At 42.3% G+C, this 12,268-nt stretch overlaps 2 protein-coding genes and 1 non-coding gene across 4 annotated transcripts in view; 2 read left to right on the forward strand and 1 right to left on the reverse strand.

The window, feature by feature from the left end:
• LOC139571349 (NADPH oxidase organizer 1-like) overlaps positions 1 to 8,638 on the reverse strand; it is a 48,383-nt gene extending 39,745 nt beyond the window's left edge. The window contains exons 1-6 of the mRNA XM_071394146.1: positions 8,172 to 8,638; positions 5,514 to 5,573; positions 2,584 to 2,691; positions 1,934 to 2,035; positions 1,664 to 1,794; positions 1,242 to 1,301 (exon numbers count right to left, since the gene is read on the reverse strand). Coding sequence (XP_071250247.1) covers positions 1,242 to 1,301; positions 1,664 to 1,794; positions 1,934 to 2,035; positions 2,584 to 2,691; positions 5,514 to 5,573; positions 8,172 to 8,360 — 650 coding nt within the window. The 5' untranslated portion in view covers positions 8,361 to 8,638. The remainder of the gene's footprint in view (positions 1 to 1,241; positions 1,302 to 1,663; positions 1,795 to 1,933; positions 2,036 to 2,583; positions 2,692 to 5,513; positions 5,574 to 8,171) is intronic.
• Positions 959 to 1,035, forward strand: trnaa-ugc (transfer RNA alanine (anticodon UGC)). The gene has a single exon. It is a non-coding gene; the product is annotated as a tRNA-Ala (tRNA).
• Positions 8,639 to 8,752: 114 nt separating the features above from the next.
• Positions 8,753 to 12,211, forward strand: LOC139571350 (ATP synthase mitochondrial F1 complex assembly factor 2-like). Of its 2 annotated transcripts, none has more exons than XM_071394147.1 (8): positions 8,753 to 9,178; positions 9,288 to 9,332; positions 9,437 to 9,588; positions 9,768 to 9,865; positions 10,029 to 10,109; positions 10,273 to 10,385; positions 10,610 to 10,725; positions 10,862 to 12,211. In XM_071394147.1, exons 1-8 carry the CDS (start codon positions 8,974 to 8,976, stop codon positions 10,997 to 10,999), a joined length of 948 nt encoding a protein of 315 aa, XP_071250248.1. In that variant the 5' UTR covers positions 8,753 to 8,973; the 3' UTR covers positions 11,000 to 12,211. The 2 variants fall into 2 exon arrangements, with proteins under 2 accessions (XP_071250248.1, XP_071250249.1); XM_071394148.1 differs by having other exon boundaries at positions 9,440 to 9,588.
• The last annotated feature ends 57 nt before the right edge of the window (positions 12,212 to 12,268 follow it).

A 12,268-nucleotide genomic window follows, 5' to 3' on the forward strand; every position in this document is an offset into this window, starting at 1 on the left:
CATTATAGAATAAATCTGGTTTCTGAAAACGAGTTGTATGGTTGAAGTCAGAGTTGTACTGTTAAATAATGTTGCATAGTTAACGATGAGGTGGCATTGATTTTTTTGTAAGTGAAAAGTAAAATGCTGCCGACTGCATGGGGCTAATAACATGATTCCATGTCAAATCCAACCAGGATCTACGTGTGGCATTACATTATGCATGTACACTGGGTTACCAGTGTTGCACTGGAGTTAAACACAACAATGTGTGGCAAATAAACCCAGCAACAGAAGTAATCATGAATGTCACCTCGTTAGTCAGAGACCTCCAGACACTCATTACTCTGTCTTCTGAAGCTTTAGAATGGGTAGCTGAAGATGTAACTTGCAAAATCTCTTCGCAGGCAATCAGAGAAGTTAGCTGAGCTTTCCAATAAAACAATAACACTGTCATTCAATGAGCTATAAAGTCTATAAACCTCCAATCCAAAAGATGCCTGACCTGTAGTTCAAAGATCAGTAAACTTTATTCCAAACGCTAACATTCAGCTTCAAAATTGACCCAGCATTTGATAGAGTAAACTTCTAGAAGAATCCTTGTCCAATATCTGTTCAGCTCAGCTGTGATTGGATAACAGCAGACAAGTCCATAAGAGGGAATCTTCAGCTGTATTTATAGTGTCCAAAGATAAGTGCTGTAGTAATGGAGTCCAGGACTCGACCTCAAAGCAGCAGAGTGAAAGAAAACAAGATATTTTAAACCAGACATTAAAACAAATTAAGAAATTATAAAGCGTCACACTGCTGCAGCTGTCTGCCCCAATCTTACGAATGAAGTTCCTGCCTGCCCTGGGGCAGAGCAGTCCTTTCCCTCAGTCTTTTGCATCCATCTTTCCATCCCTTAATCTGTGAAAGCTCCAGCCTAAAAGACCTCCTTCCATCTGTCCATCAATAAATCCATAATTTCCTTTACTTAGGTCCCGTGTGGCTCAGTTGGTAGAGCATGGCGCTTGCAACGCCAGGGTTGTGGGTTCAATTCCCACGGGGGGACCAGGATGAATATGTATGAACTTTCCAATTTGTAAGTCGCTCTGGATAAGAGCATCTGCTAAATGACTTAAATGTAAATGTACTTCGTCCTCTTGGTAATCGTAACAACAGTTTCCATGTTCCCTTCTCCCCAGTCCTTCCCCAGCCTCAGTAGCTTCTGCAGGCCTTACAGTCCTTCTGAGCCAACAGAGCCACAATTCCTGGGTCACCGGAACTCATAGATGGCTGCACTGTGTTCTGGAACATGGGTGAGGTTCAGAGACTGGTACCTGTGAAGGAGACAGAGTCAGACAGTGCTAGTTAGTGTGGAAAGTCAAGAGAGGAGAGATGCATTGGCCTGTCCCAAATCAACCTCTAGTCCTTGACTCATATCTTACAGAGAACAGTGCATTCTGTTTAACTTGACTGAAGTAAAAATCACATAACTTCATGCCCCACAGAAACAGGGCATGAACACCATTCTGACCTTGATAACCTGAGGATATCAAATATTTGCAAAACCAGTGTAAATAAAAAAATATTAATTTAGAGAAAATAAATCATCAGAACTGATGATGCACAGGAATATGTTCTAAGTTATCAGTCATAAAATGTTCATGAATTAACCCGTTGGTATTTAGTGTCCCGTTACCATTCTGAGCTCCTGTGGTAGTAGTACCCCTCAATGGTGGCTGTGGACTTCTGGAAGCAGATATAGTAGAAACCAGCAAAGGAAGCACCACTGATGTCTTTAATTGTGTGATCGGGGACCAGGAACTGTTCCTGTGGAGGAGGAAAACAACAGTTAGTACATCCTTATAACAACATTATACAGGGGAAATGTTTCCAAACTTCATATGCATGTTTCAGGTTTTCCTTGGTCGGGGAGGAAAAGGTGACATGCGGTCAGGTTTAAGCTTACCTTCCACCTCATGAAAATGTAGTCAGAGTTCTTCAGCTCATCATAGTCAAACTCATCCGAGTTAAACGTTTTTGCATACTGGTAGAAGGCTTGGAATTTGCCCTGGAGCCCAAATAGAAAATTGTTAAAACACACCACAAGGGGTCCTTTTGCTGGATCAGTACAATCTGTTAACAATCAGAACTATTGTTGTTGCTTGACAAATCTACTGATATCAGACAATAAAAGCCAAACCACTGTTCTGTAGCAACCTGATCTCAGAAACACAGAACTAGAACTGTGTGTAACTGCGTCATATGCTGGATAAGGGGAGATGCATGAGAGAAGATATTAACCAGACTAGTGAAGTCTCCATCCCCATAAACAGAAACTCTTAACCCGGGCCAGCTTAATTGAATCCTCTCATTAATTGAAATCTCCGCCCCCACTTTCAGCACAACCTTCACTCAATCCTGATATGACCAAATAAGCAGTGACTGCAACCCAACATCATTCATGGGGGGGGGTGGGGGGCAGGGGTGATGCCCCCACATTCTCACCAGACAAGATTAGCCTACTTCATTTAGATCTGAGGCCTAAAGCAGAGCAATGTTGGTGGAATCACGTTTTTTTTTTTAAAGGCTAAATTAAAGATCACATCTTTGATTTACCCAGTGCTTGCGATCCACATCCTCATCTGCATCCCACTTCCTGGTTAGAAATGGACGCTTCCTGCTGATGATCTCCCCAGCAAAGAACGTAGTCAGAGTGGGGTACTCCTATGGAAGAAAATCACAACAGAGAAAGAGAAACAAGTTATAGGCTGGGAATCAAATCAAACCAAATGTTATTTGTCATAAGTGAAATGCTTACTTACAAGCCATTAACCAATAATGCAGTTCAAGAAATAGAGTTGAGAAAATATTAACTAAATAAACTACAGTAAAATAAACAATAACGAGGCTTTAAACAGGGTGTACCGGTACCTAGTCAATGTGTGGAGGTACAGGTTATTTGAGGTAATTTTTACATTTACAGTTGAAGTTGGAAGATTACATACACCTTAGCCAAATACCTTTAAACTCAGTTTCTCACAATTCCTGACATTTAATCAGAGTAAAAATTCCCTGTCTTAGGTCAGTTAGGATCACCACTGTATTTTAAGAATGTGAAATGTCAGAATAATAGTAGAGAGACTGATTTATTTCACCTTTTATTTATTTTACCACATTCCCAGTGGGTCAGAAGTTTACATACACTCAATTAGTATTTGGTAGAATTGCCTTTAAATTGTTTAACTTGGGTCAAACGTGTCGGGTAGCCTTCCACAAGCTTCCCACAATAAGTTCGGTGAATTTTGGCCCATTTGTCCTGGCAGAGCTGGTGTAACTGAGTCAGGTTTGTAGGCCTCCTTGCTCACACACCCTTTCTCAGTTCTGCCCACAAATGTTCCATAGGATTGAGGTCAGGGCTTTGTGATGGTCACTCCAATACCTTGACTTTGTTGTCCTTAAGCCATTTTGCCACAACGTTGGAAGTATGCTCATTGTCTATTTGGAAGACCCATTTGCGACCAAGCTTTAATTTCCTGACTGATGTCTTGAGATGTTGCTTCAATATATCCACAATTTTCCAGCCTCATGATGTCATCTATTTTGTGAAGTGCACTAGTACCTCCTGCAGCAAAGCACCCCCACAACATGATCCTGCCACCCACATTCTTCACGGTTGGGATGGTGTTTTTCGGCTTGCAAGCCTCCCCCTTTTTCCTCCAAACATAACGATGGTCATTATGGCCAAACAGTTGTATTTTTGTTTCATCAGACCAGAGGACATTTCTCCAAAAAGTACAATCTTTGTCCCCATGTGCAGTTGCAAACCCTAGTCTGGCTTTTTTATGGCAGTTTTGGAGCAGTGGCTTCTTCCTTGCTGAGCAGCCTTTCAGGTTATGTCAATATAGGACTCGTTTTACTATGGATATAGATACTTTTGTACCCGTTTCCTCCAGCATCTTCACAAGGTCCTTTGCTGTTGTTCTGGGATTGATTTGCAGCTCTAGGAGACGGAACGCGTCAAACAATAGTACGCAAGTATAAACACCATGGGACCACGTAGCCGTCATACCACTCAGGAAGGAGACGCGTTCTGTCTCCAAGAGATGAACGTATTTTGGTGCGATGAACATGGTACCTTCAGGCATTTGGACATTTCTCGCAAGGATGAATCAAACTTGTGGAGGCCTACAATTTGTTTTCTGAGGTCTTGGCTGATTTCTTTATATTTTCTCATGATGTCAAGCAAAGAGGCACTGCATTTGAAGGTAGGCCTTGAAATACATCCACAGGTACACCTCCAATTGACTCAAATTATGTCAATTAGCCTATCAGAAGCTTCTAAAGCCATGACATCATTTTCTGGAATTTTCCAAGCTGTTTAAAGGCACAGTCAACTTAGTGTATGTAAACTTCTGACCCACTGGAATTGTGATACAGTGAATTATAAGTGAAATAATTTGTCTGTAAACAATTGTTGGAAAAAAATGACTTGTGTCTTGCACAAAGTAGATGTCCTAACCAACTTGCCAAAAACTATAGTTTGTTAACAAGAAATGTGTGGAGTGGTTGAAAAACGATTTTTAATGACTCCAACCTAAGTGCATCTAAACTTCCGACTTCAACTGTAGGTAGGGGTAGTGACTATGCATAGATAATAAATAGCGAGTAGCAGCAGTGTAAAAACAAAGAGAGAACAGTCTATGACTTGGGTGACTGGAGTCTTTGCCAATTTTTTGGGCCTTCCTAGTATATAGGTCCTGGATGCCAGGAAGCTTGGCCCCAGCGATGTACTGGGCCGTACGCACTACCCTCTGCAGTGCCTTAAGGTCGGATGCCGAGCAGTTGCCATACCAGGCGGTGATGCAACTGTTCAGGATGCTCTCAATGGTGCAGCTGTAGAATTTTGAGGATCTGGGGACCCATGCCAAATCTTTTCAATCTCCTGAGGGGGAATAGGTTTTGTCATGTCCTTTTCACGACTGTCTTGGTGTGTTTGGACCATGAATAGTTTGTAGGTGATGTGGACACCAAGGAACTTGAAACTCGAAGTGAAAGGGGGCATGTTCAGCCCTCCTTTTCCTGTAGTCCACGATCAGCTCCTTTGTCTTGCCCACATTGAGGGAGAGGTTGTTGTCCTGGCACCACCCTGCCAGGTCTCTGACCCCCTCCCTATAGGCTGTCTCATCATTGTCGGTGATCAGGCCTACCATTGTTGTGTCGTCAGCAAACTTAATGGTGTTGGAGTCGGGAGTACAGGAGGGGACTAAGCACGCATCCCTGAGGGGCCCCAGTGTTGAGGATCAGCATGGCAGATGTGTTGTTGCCTACCCTTACCACCTGGGAGTGGCCCATCAGGAAGTCCAGGATCTAGTTGCAGAGGGAGGTGTTTAGTCCCAGGGTCCTTAGCTTAGTGATGAGCTTTGCAGGCACTACGGTGTTGAATTCTGAGCTGTAGTCAATGAACAGCAATCAGAAACATGATGAAAATAAAAGCTTGAGATTCAACCTCTATTTAACCTCTTCAGTATCACGTAATTCATTCTCACCTCTGTCAACCCTTTGATCTTCAAGTACCCACACAAGTATGAGGCTTCCATGGTCACATGCTGAAAGAAACAACACTTCATTGTGAATATAAAGGCTGGACATACAGAAAGTAAGATCAATGAAAAGCTGATTTCTGCTGGAATCTCAGGACTGATAGGAGAGCTGGTAATGAAAATGTTAACCCTATCACATGTCACTTCAATTAATGATAGGGTCATCCTAAAGCTAGGTTTAATTAAGCAGTAAGGCCTGAGGGGGTGTGGTATATGGCCAATATGCCACGGCTAAGGGCTGTTCTTAAGCACGACAACGTAGCGTGCCTGGACACAGCCCTTGACCATGGTATATTAGCCATATCACAAACCCCTGAGCTGACTTATTGCTATTATAAACTGGTTACCAATGTAATTAAAACAGTAAAAATATAAATTGTTGTGGTATACGGTCTGATATACAACAGCTGTCAGCCAATCAGCATTTAGGGCTTGAACCATAAAGTTTATAATGGCTGTTAGAGCATCCCTGACAAAATGTAAGATGACACTGGCAGTAGGGCTGGGCAATATGGCCAAAATATCATATCAAAGTATTTTCCAAATTTGATGGTATGACGGTATTTAACGTTTTTGAAAAAAGTTTTACTTTGAGTTGTGCGTGACCCTACGGTGGCAACACATTCAATGGGCCTTTCTTCATTCTGATTGTTTTATACTGTTCAATTCAACCAAAAATAATTTCCATCAATTTCTGCATTCCCTGCACTCATTTGAGACAATTTCCACACTGTCACATAGGGCTGCATGATATGGGCAAAAAACTAGACCTCATCTATAACCAAATGTTGCAATTGCGATTTGACTGCCGACTTAGATGAAAACACTTGGGTGAACTGTTGGAATCATGGAAATAGAACGATGATTATAATTACACTACTGTTCAAAAGTTTGGGGTCACTTAGACATGTCCTTGTTTTTGAAAGAAAAGCACATTTTTTGCACATTAAAATAACATCAAATTGATCAGAAATACAGTGTAGACATTATTAAAGTTGTAAATGACAATTGTAGCTGGAAACAGATGATTTTTTATGGAATATCTACATAGGGGTACAGAGGCCCATTATCAGCAACCATCACTCCTGTGTTCCAATGGCACGTTGTGTTAGCTAATCCAATTTTAAAAGGCAAATTGATCATTAGAAAACCCTTTTGCAATTATGTTAGCACAGCTGAAAACTGTTGTCCTGATTGAAGAAGCAATAAAACTGGCCTTCTTTAGACTAGTTGAGTATCTGGAGCATCAGCATTTGTGGGTTTGATTACAGGCTCAAAATGTCCAGAAACTAAACACTTTCTTCTGAAACCCGTCAGTGTATTCTTGTTCTGAGAAATTATGGCTATTCCATGCTAGAAATTGCCAAGAAACTGAAGATCTCGTACAACGCTGTGTACTACTACCTTCACAGAACAGCTTAAACTGGCTCTAACCAGAATAGAAAGAGTGGGAGGCCCCAGTGCACAACTGAGCAAGAGGACACGTACATTAGAGTGTCTAGTTTGAGAAACAGAAGCCTCACAAGCGGCAGCTTCATTAAATAGTACCCGCAAAACACCAGTCTAACTTCAACAGTGAAGAGGCGACTCCAGGATGCTGGCCTTCTAGGCAGAGTTCCTCTGTCCAGTGTCTGTGTTCTTTTGCCCATCTTAATCCTTTCTTTTTATTGGCCAGTCTGAGATATGGCTTTTTCTTTGCAACTCTACCTAGATGGCCAGCATCCCTGAGTCGCCTCTTCACTGTTGACGTTAGACTGGTGCTTTGCAGATACTATTTAGCGATTAGCTGCTAACACGATTTAGCTAAAACTTGCTAAGAAAATACAAAACGAATAGTGTAATAACACGCACGAAGGAAAGTGGCAACAACATCGTTGTCAACAACATTGTTGCATTGACCATGCAGACCAAACAAGTCTCGTGGTCAAGCAACAAATGGTTGAGTGACAGGGGGCGGGACTAGGTCTGTGTGGAAAGCAGCATAGAGAGAGCGAGAGAGAAGAGATGACTCAAGTAGCGGAGTAAACTAATATATATATAAATAAAATGGACGTTACAAGACTTATCACATTTAACAAACCAAACATTCAAATAGCATTATACCAGGTAAAGTAAAAACCCAAACCGGTCCGTGCATCATTACCGGCATATAGTAAAATACGGAATACCGCCGAGCATAACCAGTGTTGGGGAGTAACGTTAGTGAACGACATGTAGTTCAACTAGTAACGTTAATTTAACTACATTTTGCATTAGCTTGGTGGTAGTTTAACTAAATTCAAATATATGTAGTGTTTTCAGTAGTTAATTACTTTTTTGCCCTAAAGTGGTGTAGCTTACTACTGGAACACTTGACAAACATAGGTACAGGTAAGCGTTTTCAGAATTAACATTTTTACAATAATGGATGGATGGCGTCTCAATGCTGTTGCTAGTAAATCCCGCGACCAGTCATCAAAACTCAACTCCGCCTCGATATAAGAGAAACGAGTTGAGGGTTCCTCAGGTAATTTCTGGAAGCTGTCAATCATTACGTGTTATGACATGTCAGCAAAATAACTCGTCAGCTGACTGGCAAATTAAAGTTTCATAAATCGAACTTGCCTGCAAAACAACTTCGACATCGTAGGAGTTGCCTTTGCTCTTCTGGTGTCCTCGGAACTTGGAGCCGCTGTACAGAAGCGAGGCGACAACCCCGGGCTGGTGGGTGTTGATCGGGGGAGCCGGGATAAGCGAGGCCGAGGATGTGAAGGCCATGGGGGTGTTACGGAGGTATCCAGCGGGGACAGGCATGATTCAGGTACCACGGGGAGGACACCGACCGCAGTCAGTGGCCGTCCGGGCGATAGACGTGGGAAGGGGGTACGGAGAGCACGAATGAGGCGGCTCACCTACATCCAAATACCTCCAAATCTGTACCTCCAAATCTGTAAGCACTTCAGTCACCACCAGTCTCGAGTAAAGTAAGCGGATTTTGACGCAGGTGCCGTAAGGCAGCAGCATCCTCCTCTCTCATTAGCTGAGGAATTTCAGTGATCTAAAACCTCGCTCCTGACTGGCTTATTTAGCGCAATGCTCCCTGGGAAGTGTGAGGATGTCGTTTTTTCCTCTCTGGTACTGTTCCATTCTGGTTGATTTTATAACCACTATGGAACTACGTTTCCCATGTATCTGGGAATTCTGTCGAATCTGCCGTCTGTCAAACACGGAAGGTCAATCTCATGTAGAGATGCGATGCATTGCAGTGAGAGGTGTGTGGAAATACAATCGTATTTCTCCAAATGGTTAGTTTTAGGTCAGTCAACCTTCAACTACTCTTCAGTCGTTTCTTATAGTGACCGCAATATTTCCTACATTTTGAATAGCGACACTATCCGGTATTCATAATTCCTGCTAGCTAACGTTAATGCAAGTTTTGAACCCCACTTGGATTGGGAAAACTTGTTTGTTAATAACTCTTGTCACTGACACGATGCTGAGGAATCTTGTGAGATTGCACAGTCGTGTGGGGCATGCCCTCTCTCCCCCCATTGTCTACCCAAGAAGTCAAGCTCTCAACCTGCCGCTCCCTCTACTCTCTGTGAACTCAAAATATTACTCCATTATCACAGGTAAGAGGTGCACCATTTGATCACCTTTTTTCATCAAATATCTGGCTATATGCACCATGGAGGTTGCACAGTTCTTGACATGTTGACTTTGTTATGCTGTCATCAACAGAAAGAAAGAAATTCTACAAGGATGTCAGCATATCCCACGGAGAGGGTGAGTACTGGACCGAGCGAGTGAGATACTTTCTCTTGATTGAAATAAGTCTGAGTGCTAAGAATTCAAGAACTTACTGTAACATTACCTTGATTCTTGGTCAGCAGGTGGCATGTTTGAGATCAACCTGGACCAACGGAAAATGAAGACACCAGGAGGAAAGCTGTTCACAGCCCCCAACGAAGCCTTAGCCATTGCTGTGGCAAATGAGTGGGATACTCAGAAAGACACGCTCAAGTTCTACAGCATGCATATGGTATGACCTTTTACTTTAGTTACTTATTTTGTTTGATGCTTCATGTTGGCTGTATCTGGAATGACACACTGTACCCCAAACAGGGCACTACTTTCATTAGCTATTTTGACTTGGGCACTGATTTAAAACTAATGGGGGAAAAGGGTGCCATTTGAGATTTGTTCTCTCTCCTACTTCAGACCACTCTCTGCAACACAGCCCTCGATAACCCTACATTCCGCAGCAAGGACCAAATAATCACCGCTGCCCTGAAGTATCTGGAGACTGACACAATTTGGTATGCAGATGTCTTCGTAGTAGCATAGGGTTTTAGTTTCTGGTGAATAAAAGTAACCTGCCTAACAAAGGACCAATATGATACACAGGTTCTCTCCATCAGATCATTAATGTGTGTGATTTTGTAGGAATTATAACTCTGTGATTATGTTGTCTCCTTGTAGTTACAGAGTTGAGGAGCCTCCAACTTTAGTGGAGCTTCAGAATAATGAATGGGACCCTGTGCTGAACTGGATTGAAGACAGGTTAATTTCACTTTAACATGATCATTGACTCATTTGCTGTGAGTTACCTTACTAGAAGTTCCATGGACATGTCTACTTATTTGCATGTCATCTTCAGCAAAGGAGGAAAACAGATTTGTAGCATTGTCTTGAGAGTACTTGAATTAATGTTTTCCTCTTGCAGGTACAACGTAGTCATTGGCTCTTCTACCAATATACTGGGGCCAGAGATCCCACAGGCAACGATGGATACTTTTCGCCAGCACCTGGGTTCCTATAACTTCTGGTCCATGACAGGTAAAAACAACTAAAAGCGTAATTAGAGATACTCCCATCCTGTGCACATGTGCAAATTCTGAACTGTGTGGGTGCTAAAGGAATCAGCCTCTTGCCTAGACCAATGGAGAGAGAACCCTCAGAAGTTGCACCGCTGTTCATGATCACATCATATTGCTGAGTCTCTTAGTTAAATAGAGAGTACACGACTGCACTAATACTATTTGCGTGTCCTCTGTGTGTAGGACTGGAGTATGTGATCACCCAGCTGAAGTCTGTGGTGCTGGCATTTGCATTGATTGACAAACACATTACAGTGGAGCAGGCCGTGCTGCTGTCACGACTAGAGGAGGAGTTCCAGGTATGAACTCGCCACAGAATCAATGCATATACAGATTAGAAAAGCATCTTGGCTATGTATTCAATCTCCTTGTCTGTTTCTGTCTTCCTCTCTTACTAACGATTTATTTTCCCCTCACTCTCTTTCCCCTTCACAGATCGGGCATTGGGGAAATGTAGAGTGGGCTCATGATGTTGACCTGTATGAGCTGAGAGCACGTACAGCAGCAGGGGCTCTGTTTGTACATTTCTCCTCTGAGAGTTCAACGGTCAAACGCAAACTCATGCAAGACTAAGGAGGCCCTTCGGCGCTTCCCTGAGTCAAACATACAAGCTCAGACAGCACTCTAAGAGCAAAGACAACAAAGGCAGTGTACTGGCCTCTGACTGGGAAGAAATCCCAACTCCTTAGGACTTGAATTTATCTCTGGTGTTGTCCTTGGCGGAACAAAAACACGTATTTTTATCTGCACAGGTCCGTGACATAATCTGCCTTTTATAAAACGTCCTGTGATGATTCATTTCAGTAAAGAGGAACCGTCTCCTCTGCAACTCCTTCCCTATAAAGTACAGCCAAGTATGATGATCATCTCTTCTACATGTGTTTTGAATCACTAACCAGGTTTCCATCCAACCTTTTTATGGGAGTAAAGTACATGTGGGACAAAAATATCATGGCAGGCTTGATGGAAACAGAACATTTGTCTGCAAACTTTACAAATGTCGACAAAACACAATATGATAGACAAGTTGGGCTCTTTTTGTATCGGTCAAATTAATTACATGAGAAACGTTGGTGGAAATTATTTTAAGTATCGATGTAAACTTGGAGTCGGCTGATAACATGTGTGGTTCTCCCACTATGACTAGTCTGGAAAGTATTCACCGTTTGGGAACCACTGTATTGGGCTACAGATTAAATAAAGTGTAAGGTGATCAACTCAATTGATGCCCCTTTCCAATAAATATAGAGGGTCTTATTCTGGTGACATGATCATCGATGCTTGGCTGCTGTTTGACACAAAATAATCTCGTTTGCTAGAGCGCACGTGCCAATACCAGAGTGGGCACACTCGCTATATAACACATTGTTTTGTGAGAGACCCATCAGTAGAGTTGAAAATGCGATTGAAATCCATTTAACTTGTTTTTGTTATTCGGTACATGGGAATTTAACGCAACGGGTAGGTGCGTTACGTCATCACGCATCTACGTCATTGATGGAACCACATCTCGGTGGGAAAATGCGTATTTTGTTCTTATGCAGATTTTTTATATATTCCCATGAAAATCTGTCCCCAATTGGATGGAAACCTAGCTAGTACCTCAGTCATCAGTGACTTTTTGGAACATCGGATGTTTTTATGGAAACAGTAAGTGTTACCCTCTGTCTGTTTCAGCCCAGACTTCTCACCCACTCCCACTGTATTTATTATGTGGTGACTAGCTTGTACAAAGTTTACTCTTTTGCTTCAGTAAAAATTTAATAAATCTATCAATGGGTCAAACTGACTAAAGTATGTTTGTTACATGCACAGCAGGGACATACATCACCAGCTTTTTGG

Source organism: Salvelinus alpinus, chromosome 3 (assembly GCF_045679555.1).
Source record: "Salvelinus alpinus chromosome 3, SLU_Salpinus.1, whole genome shotgun sequence".
NCBI classification, from domain to species: Eukaryota; Metazoa; Chordata; class Actinopteri; order Salmoniformes; family Salmonidae; genus Salvelinus; species Salvelinus alpinus.

Excerpts from the sequence above, each read along its gene's own strand:
- LOC139571350 (XM_071394147.1), top strand. The coding sequence starts at position 8,974 with ATGCAAGTTTTGAACCCCACTTGGATTGGGAAAACTTGTTTGTTAATA. Across the intron at positions 9,866-10,028 it reads CTGGAGACTGACACAATTTG|TTACAGAGTTGAGGAGCCTC; the intron begins GTATGCAGATGT and ends GTCTCCTTGTAG. Across the intron at positions 10,386-10,609 it reads TAACTTCTGGTCCATGACAG|GACTGGAGTATGTGATCACC; the intron begins GTAAAAACAACT and ends CTCTGTGTGTAG.